The sequence below is a fragment of the Erpetoichthys calabaricus genome, chromosome 12 (genome assembly GCF_900747795.2).
Source record: "Erpetoichthys calabaricus chromosome 12, fErpCal1.3, whole genome shotgun sequence".
Taxonomy (NCBI): domain Eukaryota; kingdom Metazoa; phylum Chordata; class Cladistia; order Polypteriformes; family Polypteridae; genus Erpetoichthys; species Erpetoichthys calabaricus.
Genome location: NC_041405.2, coordinates 140885414 through 140913366, shown reverse-complemented (window position 1 = coordinate 140913366; position 27953 = coordinate 140885414). Strand labels below are relative to the sequence as shown.

At 46.0% G+C, this 27953-nt stretch overlaps 1 protein-coding gene across 6 annotated transcripts in view; it reads right to left on the bottom strand.

The window, feature by feature from the left end:
• Positions 1-27953, bottom strand: part of tle2b (TLE family member 2, transcriptional corepressor b) — a 186847-nt gene that overhangs the window by 4579 nt on the left and 154315 nt on the right. For all 6 annotated transcript variants that reach the window (XM_051935265.1, XM_051935266.1, XM_051935268.1 and 3 more), the window contains exons 10-19: positions 27240-27293; positions 26985-27137; positions 26452-26590; positions 26120-26280; positions 20664-20740; positions 20114-20363; positions 3322-3569; positions 3078-3225; positions 2841-2991; positions 2628-2704 (exon numbers count right to left, since the gene is read on the bottom strand). In XM_051935265.1, coding sequence (XP_051791225.1) covers positions 2628-2704; positions 2841-2991; positions 3078-3225; positions 3322-3569; positions 20114-20363; positions 20664-20740; positions 26120-26280; positions 26452-26590; positions 26985-27137; positions 27240-27293 — 1458 coding nt within the window. The remainder of the gene's footprint in view (positions 1-2627; positions 2705-2840; positions 2992-3077; positions 3226-3321; positions 3570-20113; positions 20364-20663; positions 20741-26119; positions 26281-26451; positions 26591-26984; positions 27138-27239; positions 27294-27953) is intronic.

Below are 27953 nucleotides of genomic sequence, written 5' to 3'. Positions count from 1 at the left end.
GCAAAAATGGAGACTAATGTCTGTGTTGTGAAACAAAAACATAGTAGTGTGGATGAAGCCTTAGCTTTGCTCTATAATGGTCCAGTTGTCATATTCCAGTGTCATAAGAGTACCTTCTCTTAGGGTTCCCTAAAGTCTTCTGCTCTTCTTAAGGGTCGATTTTCCAGAATCGTTAGGAAGTATAGACACCAAAAACTACTACAGACAACAAATATATATAATATACAGTATATACACATACCGATCAGTCACAACATCAAGACCACTATCCGGCAACCTGAATAACACCGATTATCAAGGGGTGGGATACATTAGAATGGTCAGTTTGAAAACATAAGGATCTGAGCAACTTTGAAGAGGGTCAGATTATGATGGCTAGACGACTGGGTCACAGCATCTCCAAAACGGGAGGTCTTGTGGGGGGCGTTCCCAGTATTCAGCAGTTAGTACCTACCAAAAGTGGTCCAAGGAAGAAGAACCAGTAAACCAGCAACAGATTCATGGGCACCCAACAGTCACTGAGGCACATGGGGAACAATGGCTAGCCCATCTGGTCCGATCCCACTGAACAGTGTCACACACGTGCACATTGGAGGCAGCTAGAAGGGCCAAGAGAAGGTAATTCCACACCAGGTCAGGGGGTGGTGGAGTGCAATAACCCTTTCTCTTTTATCCCTACAGACGTGAGAAGTCAAGCAAAATGACACCTTTTATTGGCTAACTAAAAAGATTACAATATGCAAGCTTTCAAGGCAACTCAGGCCCCTTCTTCGAGCAAGATGTAATCTCTAGTACTACATCGCTACACACCAAACACGGGAAATTCTGCCTGGTCCCTCTGACATCACTTCCCCTGACCTGCCCCAAAACACAGCCAACTTTCTTCTGTGGGCCTGCTGACATCACTTCCGTTTCTGGGCCCACAACTATAAGTGATATCAGTGACATCACTTCCGGTTCTGGGCCTGCTGACATCATTTCCCCTGACCCAGTCAAATTCTTTCTATGGGCCTGCTGATATCACTTCTGTTTCTGGGCCCTCTGACATCACTTCCCCTGATCTGCCTTAAAACACAGCCAACTTTCTTCTGTGGGGCCCGCTGACATCACTTACAGTTGTGGGCCCATTGACATCACTTCCGGTTCTGGGCCTGCTGACGTCATTTCCCCTGACGCAGTCAGATTCCTTCTGTAGGCCAGCTGACATCACTTCCAGTTCTGGGTCCACTGACATCACTTCCAGTTTTCAGGCCCGCTGACATCACTTCCCCTGACCTGCCTTAAAACCCAGCCAACCTCCTTTTGTGAATCCGTTCTGTTTTGGACTTTGTACACTTACTGTGCTTCCAATTTTGACTTTTGCAGCCGTTATTTAAGTATACGGGTGGCTGCCCCAAACCTTTTTACGTGTCATGGTGTATTATTTTTACAAGAGCTACTGTAGCACAAAGTGCTGACATAATGCTGGCCATGAGAGAAAAGGGTGTCAGAACACGCAGTGCATCGCAGCTTTTTAAATATGGGCCTGTGTAGGTGCAGACCAGTCAGAGTGCCCATGCTGAACCCTGTCCACCCCTGAAAGTGCCTACAATGGACACATGAGCATCAGAACTGGACTATGGAGCAATGGAAGAAGGTGGCCTGGTCTGATGAATCACGTTTCATCTGGATTGGGTGTGTGGATGTCATTTACTGGGGAAGAGATGGCAGCAGGATGCACTATGGGGCGAAGACAAGCTGGCAGGGTGAGTGTAATTCAACAGGTCCTGTCACTCATGTGAATGTCACTTTGACATGGTACCACCTACCTTAACGACTGTTGCAAACCACGTACACCCCTTCATGGCTATTGGCAGTGGTGTCTATCAGCAGGTTAATGCACAGTGCTACACTGCAAAAATTGCTCAAAACGTGATTAAGAGTTCAAGGTGTTGACCTCCCCAGGATGTCAATCCAACAACTGGCATCTGTGGGATGTGCTGGAAAACGAAGTGGGATGTGCTGGAAAACGAAGTCTGATCCATGGAGGCCTCGCCTCACAACTTCCAGGAATTTGCCGCTAACATCCGAGGGCCTGAGAGCACAAGACAACTTCATCGGTCTGGCGGGGTCCGTACCTCAATGGGCCAAAGCTGTTTTGATGGCATGAGGGGGACCAACATGATATTAGGTAGATGGTTTTAATGTTGTGTCTGATCGGTTTATATAACCACTGTAGACAATAGCTGTAGACGAAACATTAGGATGTCTAGACATATGGAATAAATTAGCCAGTAGTATGGAGAGACATTCGAAAGTCGACTTGATTCTGTTTTTGGAGGAATCAGGGGGATAGAATGACCGGAATGGCCTGCTCTTGTCAAAAGTTGTTTGAATGTCCACCGTATCCTACCTCCAAATTATGACACTTTCCTCTCATTTCTTGTAGCTTTATTCCTGAATTTTGTTCTTGTATACCAGCAAACATAACGTTGAGTAATACTCATCTCATCACCTGTGGTCTCCCATCATGGTTTCCTTCTTTCCACCACATCTCTCCATTCTCATATTTCATGGACTTTACCAACTCCATAACTGACACTGGCGTCTTGCCCTCATTGACCCCCTCCAGCTCTGTATGTCCTCACCTGGAATATGCTGGCTCCATAGGGTGTTCTCCAAGCATTTAGCAAGTTGTCTTTCCCAGTACTCACAAACCACTTACCTAAAAAAATCAACATTAACAAGAAATGGTTGTGTGGCAAGAGCCAAAACTCACACAAGCTGTCTTTCAGATGTTTAGACAAAATGTAGAAACGTAAGCTTTGAATATGATGAGCGCATTCTTTTTGAGGACCTACCACAAGAGCCAAACTTGAGAGAAAGCACACAGCTCTCATGAAGGTGCAGCTGGTACTTGTCGGTCTTGGACACGTGCAGAACCTCGACATTGCTGCTCTCCATGCCAACAGCGAGCCACTCCCCTGTAGGACAGTACCCCAAGGAGAAGATCTGCAAAGACACACGGGGGGTCAAAGCTAAAGTAGAGGGGATGTGGGCTGTAGTTTGAGCTTTCTCACTGTGGCCCTCTCCCGTACCTGTGACGTGAAGTCGTGCTGCTGAAGCTGCCTGCCCTCCCTCAGATCCCAGCAGCGGACCGTGTTATCCAAGCCTCCTGTCCACAGTTTGGTCCCGTCATTTGAAATGTCTATGCAGCTGGCACCGTCTGTGTGGCCCTGAAACTGCCTACAGGAGGAGAAAACATGAAGCTGCAGCCGGATGATTATGATGAAGATGATGATGAGTTTAACGCACACTAAAAGGACCCCAGGAGACACATACCTGACGAGAGTCTGATTCTGCAAGTCCCACACCACAATGTTGCCATCACTGCAACAGGAAAAGCACACTTTGGCATCAGGGCTGATTGCGAGGGCGTAGCAGGCCGGTGCGGAGGACGTCAGCTCTGCTTTAATCCGAGGAGTTGGAGTGGCCAGGTCCCAGATGGACAGAGTGCTGGCCTCGCCGCCCACAATGAGGGTCCGGCCATCAGGGAGCAGCTTGCAGGAGCGGATATAGTTGTCCCGGTTCTACAAAAATTAAATAAATTATTTTGAAACCTGGAAGAACAACCCTGGCACCTTGCATCTATCTATCTATCTATCTATCTATCTATCTATCTATCTATCTATCTATCTATCTATCTATCTATCTATCTATCATATAGTGCCTTTCATATCTATCTATCTATCTATCTATCTATCTATCTATCTATCTATCTATCTATCTATCTATCTATCTATCTATCTATCATATAGTGCCTTTCACATCTATCTATCTATCTATCTATCTATCTATCTATCTATCTATCTATCATATAGTGCCTTTCACATCTATCTATCTATCTATCTATCTATCTATCTATCTATCTATCTATCTATCTATCTATCTATCTATCTATCATATAGTGCCTTTCATATCTATCTATCTATCTATCTATCTATCTATCTATCTATCTATCTATCTATCTATCATATAGTGCCTTTCACATCTATCTATCTATCTATCTATCTATCTATCTATCTATCTATCTATCTATCTATCTATCTATCTATCATATAGTGCCTTTCATATCTATCTATCTATCTATCTATCTATCTATCTATCTATCTATCTATCTATCTATCTATCTATTTATCCTTTCATTTCTATCTGTCTTGCTGTTTTATATAGTGCCTTTCACATTTACCTCTCTAACTGTATTGTTCTTCTATACAGTGCCTTTCATGTCTATCTTCTATCTATCTTTTGTAATCGGGAGAAAAGATAAGTATTATTTTAATATCTTTTTTAGTAATTGCCATATCTACAAAAAATGTAACCTTTTGCATTAACCTGTCTGTGAAACTGGCTGACTTTCATATTTCAAGATTAATGCCCCCTTTAATGTTAACTTCAGTGTGCTTAATTCCTAATAATAATAATAATAATATATTCCCAATGGCATAACATACCCCTAACCTTCTGAATCCTATTCAGGGTCACAGGAGCTTCTGCCGGTCCCAGCAGCACTTGATACAAAGCAGGAGGCTGCCCAGACAGGGTGCCAGCTCATGCAGGGTCCACTGGTGCCCACACCCACAGCCACACTCACAAAGGGCCAGTTTAGGGTTCCTAAAATGTCTGCCTTGCCCATCTTCGGGGTCAGAGCTGGAGTACTCAGATTGTGCAAACTCCTCACAGACAAGAAGTGGTCCTGGATTCTGAACCCAGGTGTGCTATGGGTAATTGACTCAGCTGAGCTAATCCCCAGGCCACCACGCCATCCACCAATATGTGCTCAGACATCTTGTGAGATCAGGATAGCCATCATGCCCTGGTCGCTACACCCAGCAAACCACAAGCCCTCCTGTGGCCAGCAGAGTGGCAGGTAAGTCAAAGGCTGGAATCCCGGTGTCCACACAATGGCGGGGTGCAGTATCTCAGAGTAAATAAATGGCCAACATTATCACAGGTATGCCAGCAGAGCCCACCAATCAGTATTAAACACCCAGTGCTAATGTTTCTCCCCTGCCTTGAACCCGAGCCCATTTTAATATGAGAGATCATCCTTCGAGCCTCCCCTTCCCCCTCCATCCTCTCAGACACGTCAAATTTTCTTAATTTCAAGCAAGCTGAAAAGCTTGGCAATTGTTTCACAACTGCATCTGCTGGGGGTGCAGACAGTGACAGAGTGAGATGGATGCCAAGCAGTCCCTCCATGAGGCAAGATAACATAGCCCACAGCGTGGCACCTGAGCCAGTCTGTGCGGCGTCAGAAGCTGTATCAATCAAAGCAGCCAAGCGTGAGCTGGAGAGGCACATCTGTACTCCAGGGAGCGCATGGCTTCAGGCCAGATGCAGCACTTATCCCAGGAGTGCAAAACAGCCGCCAGGCTTTGCGAGTACAAAAATACTAGCAGCGTCCCTATGGCAGCGCCAACACGGTGAGGCTGAAGCTGCCGCTCAGGCTGTTCGCCAGTACAAAAAGAGAGCCTTGGGAGACGCCGCCATCTCTCAAGGACTTCGATCTCAATCACTTACAGTGGGGGGGGGGGGACCGGCAGATCCTTGAGAGAATCAACACCTCTACAGTGGAGCTGTGTGCGACTGAAGCCCTGAGTCGGTAGAATGTTTAAAGACAGCAACAGTTTGGATTCATCAGGGTGTGCCGATCGTTCAACCAGATAACAAGAACAGGAGGACAATGGGGTCTGTGATATCCGAGACGCCGGACTGCCCAGCTCAACTTCCTTAAGAATCCAAGTGGCCTGTCTCCACACATCCTGACCTGTGGTGAGAGGACAGTGCCCCCTAGGGGTGCAGACTAAACTGCATATAGTTATATCCATCCGACGCAAGAGAGGGGGGATTATAGGGAGATCTCAAAGGAAAGTAAGCAGCCAGTTAAAGTGAACGTCTTCGAATGCACTGGGACACATCATCAGGTCTACAACAAGAGACACCCTCACCCTGCTGATATGGCCACTGCTCGGGTCTGTGCCTTGGTGGCACTCACAGTTCCGATCTGCAGCCATCTAGACCAGGGGTGTCCAGCTCCAGGCCTGGAGGGCCGCAGTGGCTGCAGGTTTTCATTCTCACTCTTTTCCTAATCAGTGACCCGTTTTCACTGCTAATTAACTCCTTTTCCCTTCATTTTAATTGCCCTGTTTTTAAGGAGTCAGTCCTCTGAATTGGTTCGTTTCTTGGCAGCCAAACAGAACTGAGATATGAAACGAGCCAACAGATGACCAGCTAAATTGGAACATCAAACTCCAGCCAATTTCACTCCAACCAGTTTCTTATTGAGAGGCCAATTCCTGCTGCTAATTAAAGCCGTTATTGAAAATCATGACTTGTTGCTGCTCTCATTCTGCCACAGCAGACTGTTGATTTTCTGTTTTTTCTAAGACCACGGTCAAGAAGTTTTGGTGACCTGAGCAGACCAACATGACCGAGACCTTCACCTTTCTTTATGGTCATGTGGCAGCTTGCAGTTTTTCTCCTTTCCTCATTAAGGGAAAAGTAACAACTAAGGGTTCTGAGTCACGTCAATTAAAATGAAGGCAAAACAAGTGAATCAGCAGCAAAAAGGCTCACTAATTAAGAAGATGGTTAGAATGAAAACCTGCAGCAACTGCGGCCCACCCTGATCTAGACGAACATTCTGTCACGTCTAATACGCCCCTGATGGCCACATCCAGTAAACTGTCAACTCTGACGAAGGACTTGCCTACAAAAGCCATGCAGCCCACCTCTGCTAGCTCACAGCAGGCCTTCCATCCCAGGCTGCGGACATGGACCAGAATGTCCTCGGAGTTAGCTCCTTTAACTCTCATTAGCCTTCCCAGGGAACAGTGCATTAAAATATCACAGTAGATCAGAATCAGACCTGGTGATGGCCATGGATATCTCAGCTACTTTTCTGGGTCAACCATCTGCTGCCAGTCCTGAGTAGATGCAAGGATCTCAGCAGCTGCCTCTTCTATGCCTCGGCATTTCATCCAAAGATCTTGACCATACATTGTTCTCCTCTCTTGCTTAATGGATCTTAGCCTGAAGAGGTCTGTTAATTTTTTACATCTAAGATGTCTCTCTTAAAGGTTTTCCAATGTTGTTACTTGTCCTAGTGTCTATATAAACACAGGGAACTCCAGTTTCTTTATTACATTTTGCCTGAGGGAGGGTCCTGAGTTGCCTCAAAAGCCTGCATATTGTAATCTTTTTAGTTAGCCAATAAGAGGTGTCATTTTGCTTGACTTCTCACTCCTTGTTTAACAAATCTAACAGTGCCCCTTGATGGCTGGTGGTGCCTGATGTTACCAAGGACATTGGTGATGGTTTTTGCTAATTCTTTGAGCACCTGGTCGTGGCACCACTGGTAGATATGCTCCAATGTTCCACATCCATATCAACTAAACTCTATCTTTGTGTCATCTGTCCAGAGCACGTTGTTCCAGAAGTCCTGGTCTTTGACTAGGTGCTCATGGGTAGATTTTAGTCTTGCCCCAGTGATCCATCTGGACAGCAAAAGTTTCTTTGTGGTATCTCATCCCAGTCTCACACACTTTGACATCAACAGTGGCAAGAACTCCCTGTGTGTCCAGTGAAGAACTTCTTGGTTTCTTACAGACATCTTTCAGTATCTTGTGTTCTCCCAGTGCCATTGGGTAACTGCTAAGGATATGCTCCGGGGTCCCTTGTCTTTGGCACAACGAGTCTGCTGGTGTCTCTACCCTGCTCAACAAGAAGAGGTTGGATGGGCTATGCAGAACATCATAGACAGGTTGGATCAGGAAAGTAGAATGTCAGAGTGTTGTTTTCCACAGCTTGGGCCACATGACCTTAAGCTCTGGTGCTGCCTCCATTCTTATCCATGCTCCTTGCTGTTTCCCGGTGACTGCCCTTCTTACACGACCCTCCTCATCTCCTACCAGCACCTGTTCCTCTACCATTCTGTCCCGATTCTTGCCTCAGGCCCTCCCATACTGCATCACCACTCTACTGTCAAGGTCGGCCCTCCCTAATCCTAACCACCACTAGCTCCCTGTGCTGAATGCAGGATACAGTGAGGTCCATCATGTTTTGATCGACATTGCAGTTCCTTCAGTATCTTCAACAAAACATGAACAGATATGCCAAGTCCACGTGTTGGTAAAGCAAGCCCACCCTCGGCTGCGATCGCTGCTGTTGCCCCTTCAAGTCGACGTTTCTTCTAACTGTCTAGCAGCTTCTGACTTCAAGTGGGAGGACGTTTTCTCAAAACCCTCTATGCAGAATTCTTTCAGTTGTGTGATGCTTGAGGGGTGTCTTAGGTGCAGAATCAGACCCCCAGCAGCATTTCAATTGGGATTGGTCATTCCAGAACCCTCCATTTCTTTAATTTTCAGCCATTCCTTGGTGGATTCTCTGGCAGGCTTTGGGTCATTGTCATGTTGCAGCATCCACTTTCAGTTGACTTTCAATCTACGGACAGGTGGTCTCACATTATCTTCAAGCACCCTCTGATATAATGAAGAATCCATAATGGAGTCTGTGATGCTGAGCTACCCAGGCCTTGATGGAACAGAGCTGCCCCAAACCAGAACATGTCCACCACCATACTTGACAGCTGGCATCAGGTTCTTGTGGTCAAATGTAACCATTGGTTTTCTTGAAATATGTCTTCTGGTACTGTGCCCAAATAACTCTTTCTTTGATTTGTGTTCAGAACACTTGGTTCCAGAGGTATTTGTGGGCACACTTTAGTCTTGCCCTGCTGTTTTTTCTTGAAAACAAAGTTTTCCTCCTGGCACACCTCAATTGCACATCTCATTTGTTCAGTGACTTTCCAAATGGCGAACTCCTGCACTTTGACATCAGTGGTGGCAAGAGCTATCTGGGCATCCCGAGTCGAACTTCTGGGCTCCTTAGAGACTTCGTTCAGCATCTTCTGTTGTGCTGTAGGGCTGAAGATACTGGAACGGCCTGGCCTGGACAAGCTGAAGATCTTCCAGACAGTGGAGTGGTTGATTTCCAATTGTTTGCAGATCTTTTTCAGTCCCTTCCCAGACTCCTAGTCATCTACAGCCTACTTTTGGAAGGCCTCAGAGACACACACACAGTTGAGCGACAAAAATGTCTGAGGTTTCAATAAGAGGACAGGGTCAGATGAGATCTTCTCTGCTGATGTTTTAATCATTTGAACCCACTTCTAATTGGAGATATTTGAGGTAGATGATAAATGGAGGGGTGGGCTTGTTTTTTCCACATTTTAAATTTGTATTGATATTTAATTCAATTAAACAATGTTCTAAGAAAATGTCAACGTGCCACGATGGTTGATATTTATGTTTAGTCAGTTTCCACCTTGTTCTCCATCCATTTAGTCATTAGTACAATCTGTACCTGCACTCAGGGAAGAGCACCGTGCAAAAATACAAGAAAAAATACAAAATAATGTTATATTATCACTAGATATGTTCGAAATGAAGATCACAACTTGACATGTCCACATATGTTTCACAGGGTGTACTAACTTTCTCACAAAGCTGTAGATGTTCAAACAAATATGGCAGGCAGCAGGCTGCATCCACAAACTTGGATGATGCTGACTTATGAGCCGTCATGCTGACGATGTCACTCGGTGACATCCAGTTGACACTGCCTGGCAGCCTGTGAACACGTCACTAGCTAGGAGTGCTCAAGATAGTGGCGGCTAAAACAAAAACAAGTTGACACCACAGGAGAATTAAAATTACTTTTTAGACAAATGCGTCAGATTCAAAAACCAACAACCAGGTTCCGTGACCACTAAAACCCACAAAATGAAGCTCCAATTCTTTTTAGAAGCCAAAGAGAAACTATAAATAATAAAAGATAAATGGCAGATCATAGCAGGCGGTTAGTGCCACCGGCTCACATAGGTTGATAGGGACAGTACTGTCACATGTCTCAAAAAACAGTTCAAATCTTACATCAACAAGCACACATCTCCAATCTCAGGTGCCATGATTACCTCCTCCAGCGACCGGTCGCCATTTGTGTTGAGTCCGCTCCGTCTCTGTGTGTCTGTGTGGGTTCTTCTCCAATTATGGAGGCACACCTGGACGTTTTGGTGCTACAGACTGCAATGCTGAAGTGGCTACTAGAAATGCTGGGCTCAGTTCAGGCCTAACAGCTGGCATTCATTTTAGCATTGTTGTTTGATTTGGTTGTAAATAAAATTGTTTACATGCTTTTCTATTTGACAAACAGTTCAATCATGTCTTATTACCTTATATGGTTGAAGGACCCCCAGCAGATATGCAACAACCGCAGATGCTCAGGATTTGTACAAAAGTATAAAGACGATTGCGCGGACGAAGTGTACACAAGGGCGGGTGCTGTGCAACTGAGGGCTGGCTGGGCTTGGGTATGCCGTGCCACGGCGCCAGCAGCCTGCACATGTTGTTTCTTGTGTATATGTAGTGGACAGCACTGCATGTGGGAATTTCAAATGTTCTTTCCTGAGAATATTCTGAATTTTGCTTTTAATGATTTCAAACTGCAGTGGGTCAAAACTGTGGATGCCTAACCTGAGGATAAGGTGGGCTGACAGTACTTGTATATTAATTATTTACCATTATTAACATTTTAATTAGAAGTAACAGAGCTACCTGTTGGAGCTATCTATTGGAATGACAAATGCAAAGTATATGTTTTAATATGCTATTTGGTTTAGGATTCGTAAAGGCAGTGTTAATGTTTGGGATGTGCCATCTGTTGGAATGACAAATGCAATTTATATGTCCTAGGATTCGTAAAAGCAGTGTTAATGTTTGGGATGTGCCATCTATTGGAATGACAAATGCAAAGTATATGTGTTTTATATGCTATTTGGGTTGGGATTCGTAAAAGCAGTGTGTCACACACGTGTGTTTAGGAGACAGCCAAAGGGCTTAAATACAGGTAATTCCATGCCAGGCCAGGGGGTGGCGGAGTGTACTAATTTTCCCTCTCAATCTGTTGCAGACCATTCTAGGGAAATCCCGCCCGGCTCTGGGGCAGCCAATGACGTTCCTTCCGGTTTCGGAGCTGATGACGTCACTTCCTTAGCTGGCCTTTAAAAGCCGCCATACTGTCTGAAGAAGTCAGTTCTGTTTTGGACTCGGTTGAATGAACATGTCTACCTTATTAGACCAATTTTGCAGCCGTAATCGATTAAATGGGTGGCTGCCCCAAACCTTCTTGATGTCTCATGGTCGTTCTTGTGACAGTGGCGTAGTCGGCAGGATGGAGAAAGCCCTGAAGAGAACGGGACCGGACCTGAATCATGTCCAGGTGGGAGAGTACCTGGGCCGAGCTTTCAGGTGGGGAGTGCGTCTCGGGTTTCGGAAAGAACCGGTGCAGACTCCGCTCCCTTTGGCTATCTCTGGGGCACCCAAATTGAATAGGGAGAGTGTCGAGGGGACACACAGACGTGGGCTGGTCTCTATGGGGGAAACGATGGGGACTTATTATGCTCTCTCGGAGGAGAGCACTGTCCTTCCCACTGGGGCTAAGGTCCCACAGGAAAGTGGACTTTCCCCGGGCCAGCAGGTGAAGAAAATACAAACCTGGAGGTCTGACCCTGAACGGGCTACCAGAGAACAACTGGACGTTCTCTGGGAAGAGGTGGCAGGCTGGTTAAGGCCCGCTGATTGTACCACCTATCAAATAATAAAAAAAGTGGCATGTTTGCTGTTTATAAATGGCCTGCCAGAGCATTTCACCTAGCTGGCCTGGGGAGAATTTTCAAATATAAACGAGCTCATAGAGCTCATTGAAACAACCAGGGCAATCTCGCAATCTGAGAGGGCTGAATGGTCCTTAAGTGGACGCCATAGAGATTACGTCCCTCTTAAACTGCCCTCCCGACATAAACCAGAGTTTGCACCGGAGTCCCCGATCCCGCAGGCGCGATCCTCACAAGGCGGAATGTAAATGGAGAGAGGGGGTGGGATTGTGTGTACTTTCAAACCCCCTGGCTTTGGATCATAAGGGAGAGGTCATTGTAAACGGCCACAAGGTAGAGGCCTTATTTGACTCTGGCAGCAGCCTTTCTATGGTCGATTGCCGTTATGTACTACCGCAACAATGGTTAAAAACAAAGATCAGCATTACCTGTGTACACGGAGATGTCCGCGCCTATGAATCTGCCCAGTGTTTCATCTGCCACGGAGGAATACTCAAAGAACTTGTTGTTGCGGTACTTCCAAATCCTCGGTGTGCGGTGATTCTCAGGCGGGACTGGTCTGACAATAAAAGCGGTGCAGTACTGATCTCGCCTTATTCGAAATTGGGCCTAGTAACAGATGGGAATCCACCGTCTCAGGTTGTGTCCACACCGTGTACACAGCCGGTGGAGAGAGATATGGGAGATCACGAGGAGGATGGAGAGCTTCCTGGTACGTCGCAGACTAATACGTCATCAGTCAGCTCCTCACCAGAGCGGGAGGTTTCTCCGCCCCTTGAGGTCAGCCCAGACCCTCTCTCAGATCTGAGCTTTCAATTCAGACAAACACCGGCATCATTTAAAAGGGAACAGTGGAATGACGATTCCCTTAAATTTGCTAAGAATGTAGTAGTCCTCGCCAACGGCCAACGCACCAATCAGCCCATGCCACAAGGACCCCACTTTGTGTTAGAAAATGACTTATTATATCGGGTCAGTGAACACGATGGGGGGGGGGTGCAGAAGTTGTTGCTGATTCCACGAACTTTCCGGCGGCAAGTTTGTGAGTTAGCGTACGCCCATCTCCTAGGAGGCCACTTGGGCACTGAAAAAACTCTAGAGCGCATTAAGCTCCGCTTCTATTGGCCGGGAATTAACGAGGAGGTTCGCCGCTTCTGTGTTTCGTGCCCGGAATGTCAGCTGCGGCAAATTCCTAGGAGGGACCGTGCTCCTCTTGTTCCCCTTCCCTTAATTGATGTTCCCTTCGAAAGAATAGGGGTTGACATAGTAGGACCCCTGGAACCCTCGGCTCGAGGACATAAATATCTACTAGTCCTCGTAGATTATGCGACCCGATATCCAGAAGCTGTTCTGTTGCGCTCAGCTAATTCTAAAGCAATCGCACGGGTACTGATGGAGGTCTTTGAGCGAGTTGGGGTCCCTAAAGAAGTCCTTACGGACCAAGGGACGTCATTTACCTCGGAAACGTTCAAGGAAACGGCCAAATTACTCAAAATAAAGCACTTGAGAACCGCGGTGTATCCTCCTCAAAACGACGGTTTAGTAGAGAGATTTAAACAGACTCTCAAGCAGATGCTTCGCAAGGTGGTCAGCAGGGATGGGAGGAATTGGGATCAGCTCCTCCCCCTCGTGCTCTTTGCCTATCAGGAAGTCCCTCAAGCCTCAACAGGGTTCTCCCCATTTGAATTATTATATGGACGACAACCCCGGGGCATATTGGTCATTTTAAAGGAAGGTTGGGAAGGAGAGGCCCTTCCCTCAACTAATATTTTGGAATATATCGCGCAGTTACGCGATAGATTTGAGAAAATTCGACCCATATTAAAAAGTCATATGCAAGAGGCGCAAGCAGCACAGGCCCACTATTATGACCGGGGCACGACCCTCCGGGAGTTCCAACCGGGGGATCGAGTCATGGTATTGGTTCCCACCTCCCACTCTAAACTACTTGCCCACTGGCAAGGGCCATACGAAGTTAAGGAGCGAAAGGGACTCGTCGACTATTTGGTGAAACAACCCAATCATCGACCGAGTGAGCGGATATATCACGTAAACCTGCTGAAACCGTGGAAGGAAAGGGACCCTGATCCCACCTTCGGCCAGCCTCGCTCCTTCTTTGCTCAAAGTAACACCCTTAACTTCGGGTCTAATTTGAATAACCGACAGAGGCGAGAGCTAGAGACAGTTATCTCGTCCGTCCCGGAGGTGGTTGATGAAATCCCAGGAAGGACCTTTCTGGTTGCCCATGATATTGTGACTGAACCCGGGGTCATAGTCCGAGAACGCCCGTACCATCTTCCCGAGGCAAAGAAAGCGGAAGTGGAACTGGAAATCAAGTGCATGCTGGATCTAGGAGTCATAGAGGAGAGTCATAGTCCCTGGTCCAGCCCAATTGTCTTGGTTCCTAAGCCTGACGGAAGTTGGAGGTTTTGCAATGACTTCCGTCGGCTTAATCAGGTCTCACAATTTGATGCTTATCCGATGCCTTGAGTGGACAACCTCCTTGAGAGGCTTGGACAGGCAGAATACCTGACCACACTTGACATGACCAAAGGGTACTGGCAGGTTCCTTTAACGGACTCCGCAAAGGGTAAAATCATGTTTAGCACCCCTAGTGGGCACTGGCAGTATCGTGTCCTTCCATTCGGGTTACATGGGGCTCCTGCAACATTCCAGCGTCTGGTGGACAAAGTGCTCCGTCCCCATAACACGTATAGTGCTGCCTACCTGGATGACATCGTCATCTATTCTAGCACCTGGAAGAAACACCTACAGCACGTCGGAGCCGTATTGCGGACGCTGGGGGAAGCCGGTCTTCGCATCAACCCAAAGAAGTGTTTCTTTGGATTGGAGGAAGCCAAGTATTTGGGCTACCTGGTGGGTTGTGGTACAGTGAAGCCACAGTGCTCCAAAATAGAAGCCATTTTGACATGGCCCCGTCCGCGAACCAAGCGGCAAGTCCAGGCATTTCTTGGATTGGCGGGGTACTACCGCTGGTTTGTACCACGTTTTTCGGAGAGAGCCGTGCCCTTGACTAATTTAACAAAGAAGAGGGCTCCTAACATTGTGGTATGGACTGAGATGACAGAGGCAGCCTTCAGTGACTTGAAAAGGTCCCTGACGTCGGCACCCGTTTTAAAGGCGCCTGACTTTTCATGGCCTTTTATCCTCCAGACGGACGCTTCGGACACAGGCCTAGGGGCAGTGTTGAGCCAAAGTGTCGATGGTGCTGAGCACCCCATCATGTTCCTAAGCTGGAAACTGTTGGGATCGGGAGACCAGATATGCGGCAGTGGAGAGGGAGGCTCTTGCGATTAAGTGGGCGATCACACAGTTGAGGTACTACCTCTTGGGTCGGGAGGTTACACTAGTCACGGACCATGCCCCTTTACAGTGGATGACCCTGCACAAGGAGTCTAACCCACGAGTCACAAGGTGGTTCCTCGACCTGCAACATTATAAGTTTTCGCTCATTCATCGGAAGGGTTCTCTACACGCCAATGCCGATGCTCTCTCCCGCGTTCACGACCTCTCGGTGCAGGATGACTGACCCGACGGGTCTGGGCTAAGGGGGTGGGCCTGTCACACACGTGTGTTTAGGAGACAGCCAAAGGGCTTAAATACAGGTAATTCCATGCCAGTCCAGGGGGTGACGGAGTGTACTGATTTTCCCTCTCAATCTGTTGCAGACCATTCTAGGGAAATCCTGCCCAGCTCTGGGGCAGCCAATGACGTTCCTTCCGGTTCTGGAGCTGATGACGTCACTTCCTTAGCTGGCCTTTAAAAGCCACCATACTGTCTGAAGAAGTCAGTTCTGTTTTGGACTCGGTTGAATGAACATGTCTACCATTTTTGACCAATATTGCAGCCGTAATCGATTAAATGGGTGGCTGCCCCAAACCTTCTTGATGTCTCATGGTCGTTCTTGTGACAAGTGTTATAGTTTTGGATGAGCCATCTGTTGGATCGACAAATGTAATGTATATGTCTCTTATATGCTACTTGGTTTAGGACTCGTAAAACCAGTGTTAATGTTTGGGATGCGCCATCTGTTGGAAAGGAAAGTGCAATGTGTATGTCTCTTATATGCTATTTGGTTTGGGATTCATAAAAGTGGTGTTACAATAATGTGTGTGATCCACCTGCTGTTAGAACGACAACTGCAATGCATTTTATTTCTAAAAATGGTTTGGGATGTGCCATATTTTGAAATGAAACAGCAACTGGATGGACACAACGACAGATGCACAGACACTTATCATTTTGTTAAGGTGAATAGGAATAACAAGGAGGCATGACTTGGCACTCACAATGGCCGTGCCTACAGCCAATGTCACATTACACAGCTTCTAGTCTAGTGGGGTATGTCAGACTTGCAGACAGGTCCTGCTGATCTCATCGGCAGACATTGTCAGTTTAAACAACAGAACATTTTAAGTACAGTCATGTTTGCTCCTTTCTGTGACAGCCTGACAAGTTATCAGGTACAGTGAGTTCAGCCTCAGTCATGACCCTTTTGTTTTTCTATTTTTTCATTCTATTGTGGTACATAAAACACAAGATGTCAGACAGATGAGATTCTGTTCTGTTTGTGAGGCCCACAACACTTCCATGTTTATTCCTCATCGCTGTATTATATGCATTTCACTCTGTGCCAGTCAAAGTCCATTTGGAGCACTAGGCAGGGTGAATGGATGTCACCCCTGGTTGTTCATAAGTGGGGAGATGAGATTTTTAGACTTTGATACCCTGTGTCAGGGAGCGCATGCCCCTCCAACTGCACAAATGACATCCCTTTGTGTATACCACTGACTTTAAGGAGCGCGCGTCCTTTGGGGAATGCAGCATGCCCACTTTTACTTTCGTAAACAGCACCCACCAAGTAAAAGCACCCACTCGGTATCATCAGAGTTTGGTGACGTGGTAGAGTGGAGGCCATGTTCCCCCTTCCCCTTAATTTTCATCGACAGAGCCCCTCAGATGACAGCGCAGCTCTAAGTGGCCGCTAATGGATCGGCTCTGATTGTACTTCCAGATGAGCACTCATTAGTTGTTGGCTCTCATGTGACTAAAGTCAAGCCTGTTTGATTTTACCAGAGTGGGTCACTGGGGATGTCACATTATGTGACTTGCTTCATGGGAGCAGACCGCCAACTGCCTCCAACTCACTAAGATTACATAAATGAAAGCTACCACTGAAAATCTATGGAAGAGTCGTCAGTTGTGACACGGGTTTAACTCTTTCAGCCCTGGGTTTTCTGTTTTTATGGGAAAAATTATTTTGTGAGATATTCTACCTTTGGGGTGTCTAGGAAGGTCAAAAATGAAAAAAAACAAAAAAAACAAATGATCACTATTATTATACAATAGCTGCCCAGTACTTCAATACTACTTGTTTCACTTCTGTGTTTCGCGGACTGTATGCCAGTCTCTCCAGTCTGCACTAACAGTAGCACACGCTTCTCCAATGGCTGCAAACATACCTGTGCTTTACAAAAACAGCTGCATTAATATGTACTAGTAATAGGATTTCAGGGCCAAAAAGGGTTAATAGATGGGAGATATAAACAAAACAATAACCTAGAGATGGGGGTCTTCTTTACCATCTGTGAATGACAGTCAACCTCTGGAGGGGCTCAGTGGCTAAGAAATGTGCTGCCTGGGCAGAGAATGAAGGCCATCTTCAAATAGCTGCAGGCACAGGCGTCCAGGCTTATGAAGCACTTATGATTCTCCTTATGGTATTATACTTAATAATAATAATATTTTATTTATAGTGCCTTTCTCACTACAGAATGGTAGTGAGACCACCTATGTTATATGGGTTGGAGACGGTGGCACTGACCAGAAAGCAGGAGGCAGAGCTGGAGGTGGCAGAGTTCAAGATGCTAAAATTTGCATTGGGTGTGACGAGGATGGACAGGATTAGAAATGAGGACATTAGAGGGTCAGCTCAGGATGTACATTCGGGAGACAAAGTCAGAGAGACGAGATTGTGATGGTTTGGACATGTGCAGAGGAGAGATGCTGGGTATATTGGGAGAAGGATGCTAAGGCTAGAGCTGCCAGGGAAGAGGAAAAGAGGATGGCCTAAGAGAAGGTTTATGGATGTGGTGAGAGAGGACATGCAGGTGATAGGTGTCACAGAGCAAGATGGAGAGGACAAAAAGATATGGAAGAAGATGATCCACTGTGGCAACCCCTAACAGGAGCAGCTGAAAGAAGAAGAAGAAGAAGCGCCTTTCTCATGCTCAAAGCGTATAGATTATATTATATAAGAGAATAGTTTGCCTTTACTGTTATTTAGCCTGTGGTTTCTTGTCTGAGAATTAAGATCTAATTATTTAATTCCAGGTCAGTACAGGTGTAGGACGTCCTCAGTGATGTCCATGCTTGGTGTAGTTTTTGGGTGAAACAGCACTAGAACCTTAGTGGCTGAGGTCCCACCTGCCCAGTGAGCATGCTGGGAGTGACAGTCCTCAAGTCAGGTAAGCAGAAACACAAAGACACACATCGATTGATTCTTATAATTCTGTTCTCTTTGGTCTCCCTCATAAGCTTCTCCTCGTATTGCCCGTATTATAACCTGGACCTCTTCCATGCAACACATTATCGCATCTCTTAAACAGCTTCATTGGCTTCCAGTACAATTTCACACCAATTTTAAAATTCTTTCACTTGCCTTCAAAGCAGTTCATAGCCGTGCTCCATTATACCCCTCCAACCTCAAACGTGTTTACCGCACTCTTAGGTCCTCCACATCTGGTCTTCTAATCAGTGCCCCCCCCAGCACGCCGGGTCACCATGGATTCCATGGCATTTAGATAGATAGATAGATAGATAGATAGATAGATAGATAGATAGATAGATAGATAGATAGATAGATAGATAGATAGATAGATAGATAGATAGATAGATAGATAGATAGATAGATAGATAGATAGATAGATAGATAGATACTTTATTAAAGTCGTCGTGCTCCCCGTCCCTGGAGTTCACTTCCACTGCCACTGTGAATTTCCCCTTGGGATTAATAAAGTATCTATCTATCTATCTATCTATCTATCTATCTATCTATCTATCTATCTATCTATCTATCTATCTATCTATCTATCTATCTATCTATCTATCTATCTATCTATCTATCTAAACATTCGGGACACAGATTTCCTACCCATCTTCAAATCCCGTCTTAAGACTTATCTGTTTAGATTAGCTTACACTACACGACCTTAGGCTGTGTTCTTATTGCTGTATTTTCAGTTCCATAGATATATGAATATGTGTATTTGTATGTCTACATGCATGCTTGTTTGTTTTTTTGTGTTGGTTTTATGATTTTATTGTTTGGACGGTGTCCTTGGCTGTTTAGAAAGACACCTTGAAATAAATTGTATTATTATTATTGTTATCATTAGTATCATTAATAGATGGTCTGTACGGGTGGCATGGTGGCACAGTGGGTAGTGCTGCTGCCTCGCAGTTAGGAGACCCGGGTTTGCTTCCCGGGTCCTCTCTGAGTGGAGTTTGCATGTTCTCTCCGTGTCTGCGAGTCCAAAGACATGCAGGTTAAGTGCATTGGTGATTCTAAATTGTCCCTAGTGTGTGCTTGGTGTGTGGGGGTGTGTGTGTGTGTGCGCGCCCTGTGGTGGGCTAGTGCCCTGCCCGGGGTTTGTTTCCTGCCTTGCACCCTGTGTTGGCTGGGATTGGCTCCAGCAGACCCCTGTAGTTAGGATATAGCGGGTTGGATAATGGATGGATGGATGGTCTGTACATAGTGCAGTCTTGGATGAAAGAGGACCATAGGTAAGGGTGCACCTTAGCAGCTGAAGATCCCACGACCTGCTACACTATGGCTGTCCCGTCTGGACATGTGACAAAGGTTTACATCAGCGTGAATAGAAAAGCATTTCTCACGAGATTACAGCCTGTAGGACTCTAAAGGGCCTCTCTGCTTTAACATCATCGGCCTGAAGCACCGTGGGACACTTTCATTTCCATTTGAATGGCTCCTGGAGTTGACGAGTCTCTAAGCTCTCTTTGGTTGAGTCCTCTGAACTTTCCTACCTTGTCGATTTTTGGTTTTTTGCAGTGTTTTCATCCTCCAGTTAAAAGGTTCCTTGCTCCTCCTCTTGGCCAACCAAGTGGATTTTAAAGTGGACTTCTATTGTAGTCCCTATTGTACAAATCCAGCCCCCCACCCCACCTCGTTTTAGCTTTTAATGACCAACCCTTTGTTTACTTCAAAAAACAAAAAAAGATGAAAAACCTGCCGCCGCTCTAACAGCCTTAAAGCTCTCTAACCAAGTAGGCCTCTTGACAGATGTCTAGTCTTCCTGCAGCAGACATCTTCCTTCCCCAGCCCTGAACGCTATGAAGAGAGAGGGAAGTCGTGCTTACCAGGCAGTCAAGCTGGGCCACAGGGCTCTTGGTAGTCAGCTGACTCACATCCCACATCTTGACGCAGCCTTTGCCCCCGGTGTAGACGTGCCGCGTCGAGTTGCTGATGGTCACAGCGCACACCACCTCGCCGTGACTGAGAGTGTGCATCTGTCGGGCGTGGCGTGGGATTCCGGAACCAATCAGGGCGTCAGGTGGGAACGGAACCGGCTGCATCTGACCGTCTCCGCTCACATGGAAGGAGTAGGCTCTGCGGGCAGAACGGCACACAAGTCAAATGGTGCTGGGGAGGGGGGTGAACATCTCAGGACAGGTGTTTCGCTATCTTATTGTTAAAAGACATTTTATAAGTTAATATGTGTCTGTTCAGCAGCACAAATAAGTGTGCATCGCTCAGCTCCTAAAACTACTTCAAGAGAGCCAAATTATGAAACAGAACCGTGATGCATGGTGACAATGACAGCATAACCCTCTCTACCAGCGTACAATGACACCAAGTGCTAAAACCTTCTGGCAGACACGTCATTGGAGTCCACCCGAGTGAACTTACGGCTTTCCACCGGTGACAGGAGGCAGCGTGGCTGACAGGCCTGGCGTCCTTAAGTGTGAGCGGGACTCATAGGCAACCTAGGGCAAGAGAGGACAGGAAACACGTCAGCACGTCAATATGTCAACTGACAGAGTCCAGTCCAAGCACTTTCAGTGCATCCCATTTTCATCACCTGCAACAATTACATGACAGAAACACACAGAGCCGTCACTCAACTTGGATGTCTGAAGTGTCCTCGCTAAGAGTAGTAGGGGGCAATTAAGAGGTTCTAGATATATGACATGTCCGGTCTCGGAAAAGTTGAAGGTGTAATGTGTTTCACGTCAAGTAGTTTGGTATCCTGCCTACTCAGTCTAGCAGGAGTGGGACTGGAGGATGATTTCCAGTTTCCCAGTACACAAGCTGGCTGCTCTAGCACTGCTGTTTCCTTATACATTGCTTTGCTTGAGAGCTTCCCAGTGGAGCAGGGACAATAATTGGGTGGTGTCTCCTATCCTGTAAATGTTCAGTGTAGCAAAGGCATCATTTATTGTGGCATTTAACGTATCATGAGTTGGACACTAAAGAGGGAGAAAAGGACCGACTGGCTAGACAGAGGAGCCGAGCTGGGAAAGATGTGCAGCAGGTTAGGGTGATAAAGGATAAAGATGGAAACGTACTCACAAGAGAGGAGAGTGTGTTGAGCAGATGGAAAGAGTACTTTGAGAGGTTGATGAATGAAGAGAATGAGAGACAGAAGAGGTTGGATGATGTGGAGATTGTGAATCAGGAAGTGCAAAAGATTAGCAAGGAGGAAGTAAGGACAGCTATGAAGAGGATGAAGAATGGAAAGGCCGTTGGTCCAGATGACATACCAGTGGAAGCATGGAGGTGTTTAGGAGAGATGGCAGTAGAGTTTTTAACCAGATTGTTTAATGGAATCTTGGCAAGTGAGAGGATGCCTGAGGAGTGGAGAAGAAGTGTACTGGTGCCGATATTTAAGAATAAGGAGGATGTGCAGGATTGCAGTAACTACAGGGGGATAAAATTGATGAGCCACAGCATGAAGTTATGGGAAAGAGTAGTGGAAGCTCAGTTAAGAAGTGAGGTGATGATTAATGAGCAGCAGTGTGGTTTCATGCCAAGAAAGAGCACCACAGATGTGATGTTTGTTCTGAGAGTGTTGATGGAGAAGTTTAGAGAAGGCCAGAAGGAGTTGCATTGCGTCTTTGTGGACCTGGAGAAAGCATATGACAGGGTGCCTCGAGAGGAGCTGTGGTATTGTATAAGGAAGTCGGGAGTGGCAGAGAAGTACGTTAGAGTTGTACAGGATATGTACGAGGGAAATGTGACAGTGGTGAGGTCTGCGGTAGGAGTGACAGATGCATTCAAGGTGGAGGTGGGATTACAGATTATATCAGGAATCGGCTCTGAGCCCTTTCTTATTTGCAATGATGATGGACAGGCTGACAGACGAGATTAGACAGGAGTACCCGTGTACTATGATATTTGCTGATGACATTGTGATCTGTAGCAATAGTAGGGATCAGTTTGAGGAGACCCTGGAGAGGTGGAGATATGCTCCAGAGAGGAGAGGAATGAAGGTCAGTAGGAACAAGACAGAATACATGTGTGTGAATGAGAGGGAGGTCAGTGGAATGGTGAGGATGCACGGAGTAGAGTTGGCGAAGGTGGACGAGTTTAAATACTTGGGATCAATAGTACAGAGTAATGAGGATAGTGGAAGAGAGGTGAAAAAGAGAGTGCAGGCAGTGTGGAATGGATGGAGAAGAGTGTCAGGAGTGATTTCTGACAGACGGGTATCAGCAAGAGTGAAAGGGAAGGTCTACAGGATGGTAGTGAGACCAGCTATGTTATATGGGTTGGAGACACTGGCACTGACCAGAAAGCAAGAGACAGAGCTGGAGGTGTCAGGGTTAAAGATGCTAAGATTTGCATTGGGTGTGATGAGGATGGATAGGATTAGAAATGAGAACATTAGAGGGTCAGCTGAAGTTGGACGGTTAGGAGACAAAGTCAGAGAGGTGAGATTGCGTTGGTTTGGACATGGGCAGAGGAGACATGCTGGGTATATTGGGAGAAGGATACTAAGGATAGATTTGCCAGGGAAGAGGAAAAGAGGAAGGCCTAAGAGGAGGTTTATGGATGTGGTGAGAGAGGACATGCAGGTGATGGGTGTAACAGAACAAGAAGGAGAGGACAGAAAGATATGGAAGAAGATGATCCGCTGTGGCAACCCCTAACAGGAGCAGCCAAAAGGAGGAGAAAAAGCAAAGGTGTCATTTAGCAGTAGGAAAAATGTATTTTCTCGTTTATGTATATCTGCTCCATCTAGTCATGTTTGAATAGGGAGGCGCTCACTCTCCAGTGTCCATGTTTAGTGGTTGCCCAGAGTGTCACAGCCTGCTTATTGACTTTTCCGTCTGTTTGCTTTTCAGTTTAGCAGGGGTGTAGTGGAGACATGTTTCCATAAACACCAAAATTAGGTGACGTTAAAAGCGGTGTCCTTCAGGGTTAGTGCTGGGGCTGCTCCTATTTTTATTATATATGAGGTCTGTCTAATAAATAACGAGACAGTGTTTCTTTCTTTTTAGCATAGCAGTGAGAACTAATTCAGAGCTCTTGCCATGCAGGTTTAAACTTCTCCAAACCTGTATGACAAACGACAACACTCTCTGACGTTTAGTTCATTGTCTGTCACCGTTTAATGGAGTTGTGTGGCGGAATCCTGCTAAGTTTAAAAGCTGAGCAATGCATCAATTTAGTAAAATTGAACAAAACACCAATGGAATCTTTTCACATGCTTACTGAGGCTTACGGGGAACACTGCATGTCTCATGCGTGTGCATTTTACTTAAATTGAAATTGGTGATTAAAAGAGCACGTTTGGAGTCAATGGAGGCAGTTAAGAAGTAAAGAAGAAAACATCTGATATCTTGAAACACCTGACGGAAACTGACCTGCTCCACGCCTTCGACCAGTGGAAACCAAGACTGCATCGGTGCGTAATTGCGAATGGGAGTATATTGAAAGGGACAAGCATTAGAATTGTTATATACTGTAAATAAAAGTGAGTTATTGTGTCAGACTTGTTATTTAATAGACAGGCTTTGTGTAAGTGATCTGGATATGAATATACTAGGGGGCTTCACCCCCTGCTCTCTTTGCTCACCAACCCCTTAGCGCCAGCGCTACACGCCATTGTTAAAAGGGGGGCTGAACGCACCCCAAGGAGACGCGGTCGCTCCCCTGAAAACCCCTCTTAACCGGTGATACAATGAGAAACAAAAACAGGTTTTTTTTTACCTCCTCTTTGCTCGATCAGCTGATGGCTGCGTGATCTGCATCCCGTGCGGCGCTTCAAACATTTAAAAGCCTGTACAGCAGCTGTCCTTTTGTCTCACTGCCTTGTCTCTCTTCTCCCCCAGACATCCTTAAACACTATTCAATCTCTTTTCGCTGTTCCGTTATTTCATCGAGTAATATTTTCCGTTTGTTTGCGCTAATGCAATCTTTACTATCATTTTTTTGAGACTTTCGAATTGTCCTACTTTCATTATCTCTAACCTGCTCTGCATGTGTATCGCGCCAATGTTTTTGAATTCTTTATGACGTTCCACTTTGTCTCCTTCTGGCCCCGGGTGTGGTTAAATCTCTTGGCACAAAGTCTAGTCTCATGGGATGTGAAAGTGTCTTTCTGAGAAGGTCACGTCTCATCTCTCTGAACGGGTCTCGTCTCATCCCAAGTTTTTTTTATATAATAGAGAGAAATAACAAGCTGGTTAAGTCTGCAGATGACACCAACTTAGGTGGGATGGCGGATAATCTAGAATCAGCTAAAGAGGGACATGGACAGCATACAAGATTGGGTAGATTTGTGGCAGGTGAAATTTAATGTAAGTAAATGTAAAGTATTGCATGTAGGAAGTAACATCCAGACAGGGGACAGAAGCGATCAAGAAGGCTAATAGAATGTCAGGTTACCTCTCACAATCTGTGGAGTTCAAGTCAAGGGAGGTTAAGGTTAAGCTTAGCAAGACACTGGTGAGGCGTCACCTGTAGCACTGTGTTCAGTTTTGGTCTCCATATTACAAAAAAAGACACAACAGCACTAGAGACAGTCCAGAGGAGAGCGATAAGGCGGATTATGAATGAAAGGTATGAGCTATGGGGAGAGAAAGAAGAAGCGGAACCTTTTCAGTTTAAGCAAATGGAGATTAAGAGGTAACATGATTGTATTCAGAATTATGGTGGATCAAGGCTGTTCATTTAGAATACAGTTTAAGGGCAGTTTTCACACAAATATTAGAAAAGTTTACTTCATGCTGTGAGGTTTCTGAACTCTTTTGGGAACCCCCAGGAACCCCCCCAAAAAATGGGATGACACAGAGAAGTGCAATTGCCATGTCTGTGAAAGATTGCTTGTCCGTTTTCGGGGCACTAAGAAGGGATATCCGAGCCGATCCTGGTCACACTATAAGTGCCTGGCGTCGATGGGATGGGTGATGCAAGGAACGTTATAAATACAGGGAGCAGGATTACTTGGCCACGACTCTGCCTAACTGCTGTGTCTGTGTATAGGAGAGTGGTAGATCCCACTGCAATAAATAACCCCACTGTTCCTGTTTCAATTAGAATAAAACTGGTTTTGCTAAAGTACTGAGACTAAACCTCATGTTTTGGGGTTCAAGACAAGAACTTACATGTCACAATGCGAAGAACCATAGAACACATGGAATAAATGACCAAGAAGTACAGTGAACAGTACAACTTTAGTGACCTTCAGATTTCGACTTGATGTTATTTTGGACAATCCAGACACGCTCGCTGGGCTGGATGGCCTGTTCTCATCACAATTGTTCTATTGTTTGAATGTTGGATTCTTGAAATGGCCAGTGTACCGGCTGTGTAAGTGGGATATGTCTCTTTGCTTTTGTCTAGAGGGGAGATGTGTGTCACCGGGCAAAGTCTTTCCGCTCTTTTCTTGTGTCTAGATGTCTTCTACTTAGTGATCATTTTCCACCTTGTTTCCTATCAAAGCATACCATCTTGGCTGTGGAATGACCCTTCTTCTGTCCCTAACACTGCACATTCAGGTTTAATTGGTTTTGATCCCAACTGCACTGACCTCCAGACCCCACAAGACATGGGGCCCACACAACCCCTGTTTATACACACGCTCACTAAAAGTGTGTTATTCAATTCAGTTTGTATCTATAGGCCATCAAACACAATCTAATAACTTCTTCATCAGCTGAGTAGATAGCACATACTACATCAAGACTCAGCTTAATTTTCATGATGCCCCCCTGACCTTTGTGGCCCTGTTTTGCTCAGAGGTCCATTTATCCTCACAGTGTGAATGAGCCTCACCAATTATTGAGATTTTTAAATCTATGGGGTCAACCACTGAGGTCAACTTCTTAACAGAGTTAAAGGTGCAATGTCTACTTTACCACTGGCGACCGTCCATAGCTGACCGTGGTGTTGATTTGTGGGGAGATGTGAAGTCCACTGTAGGTTCCTGGGCTGGACAGCTCCCCGTTGAGACCGGTGTGGGACACCACCCCAAAATGAGCCGGATAGGACCCAGAGATTGCCAGTGGGCTCCTCAGACCTGCAAGGGAGGGAGTGAAAATTGGTCACACATTCAGAAGACATTTTGCCAAATAGACACCACATAGCAAAAATGACTACAGTATTTGCCCTCTCATGGACAGGTGGAGGAGACCTCTAAAGCCCCTACAAGTTTAGGATCAGATGTAGGATGCCAAAAATGAGGCCTTACCAAGTGCATCAACAGTCGAGGGCTTACTGGTCACCAAGCGCAAGCAAGTCGCTGAACTGGGACCGGGGCCCGGGGTCAGGGCATCCTGAAGAGGTGACGAGCTGGTAGAGTTCAATGCAGGTGTTCCAGGTTTATCCGCCTGAGATGATAGGAGAGATTTTAAAGATCAGACACACAACTCTGCCTCTCCAAAAGCCAAATCCCCCTCCCCGAACCGGTGGATGTGGCAGTGCCTCGTCATGACTTCATTGTTTTCTAAAATGTACAAATTCTGCATTTCTCTTATTGGGTTAAGATAAGCTGGAATGACTAAGATCTACAAATTTCCAAGGACAGCACCTCCTCATAGGAAAGGAGATGACATTGCGTGTTAGTTTCATCTCTTCTAATGTCCTGGTTCTCTTTCAGCTCCTATACAAGTTTTTTAGAGTTAGATTAGTGCCCCCTGATCAGGACCACTTCAGTCTGTCCCAGTCCACCCATATACTCGGGTGCTTAACTGTGACACACACACACCTCAACTGTCACCTTACCAGTGCAGCATCCTTGATCTTTCCCGGGGGACTGCTGTGGGGCGAATTCGGCGAACTGGGACTTGCTGGCAGGTCCTTCCTCAGCAGGCTGTTTTTGTCCAAACCATTACCATGCGGAGAGTGAGGGAGACTACCCAAAGGGGATGAAGGCTCCTAAGGTGTTGTGGTGGGAGAGGAGAGAGTTACAAAAGACACTGGTGAGAGCAAATCTCATGAAAGAGCCCTTCTGCCAATGAGGATTTCCAAGAAGCCCACCTCATTTGAAACATCCACCACCAGGTTGTCCTCACTTCTTTCTGCGTCGCTGTCCTGCTAAAAACAAAGATATATGTTAAAAATATAAGAATATGAATAGACTCACTTTGGGCTCTGGCGGAGGGGGTCAGTGCGGTTTAAGCTTTAGCAAAGTGTCAACCTGAAGTGTGTTTGTACAGCAAAGGTCACCTAGCTGGAGGTACCTTCAAACAGGAAGGTGATGTCATTGTGTTACCATGACAGCAGTACAATTGGCAAAGACCTCTTAAAGTGGCATTGCTTTCCATTGGGGCCTGCTTCTCAGCTAAATTTAGCTCTACAGAAAAACAGCTTATTTAATATATATATTTGTTATTCCTAGGAGATTAAAGGCCCCTGTCACCTAATAGGCTCTCCTAACACCTCTGCCACTGAGATCTACTTACAGAACATCTGTGGACGACTGGCATTATTTGTGAGTCTTAAACCCTAACCTGTAAAGGACTGGATTAGCATGGACTTGATCAACATGTCTGTAGCTTAGTCCTCACTGTTGTGGAGGCCGCTTCTGATGTCTCACACTGAGTGGACCATACAGCTCCGATTAGCGACATCAGAAACTCAATGGATACTGCATTAGGGAAGTGTGATGATATAACAGCAGTAGTATGATGATATGCCACATCGCAGGCCGTGTGGCGCAGTGGTTAGGACTTTGGACCTCAAACCATGAGG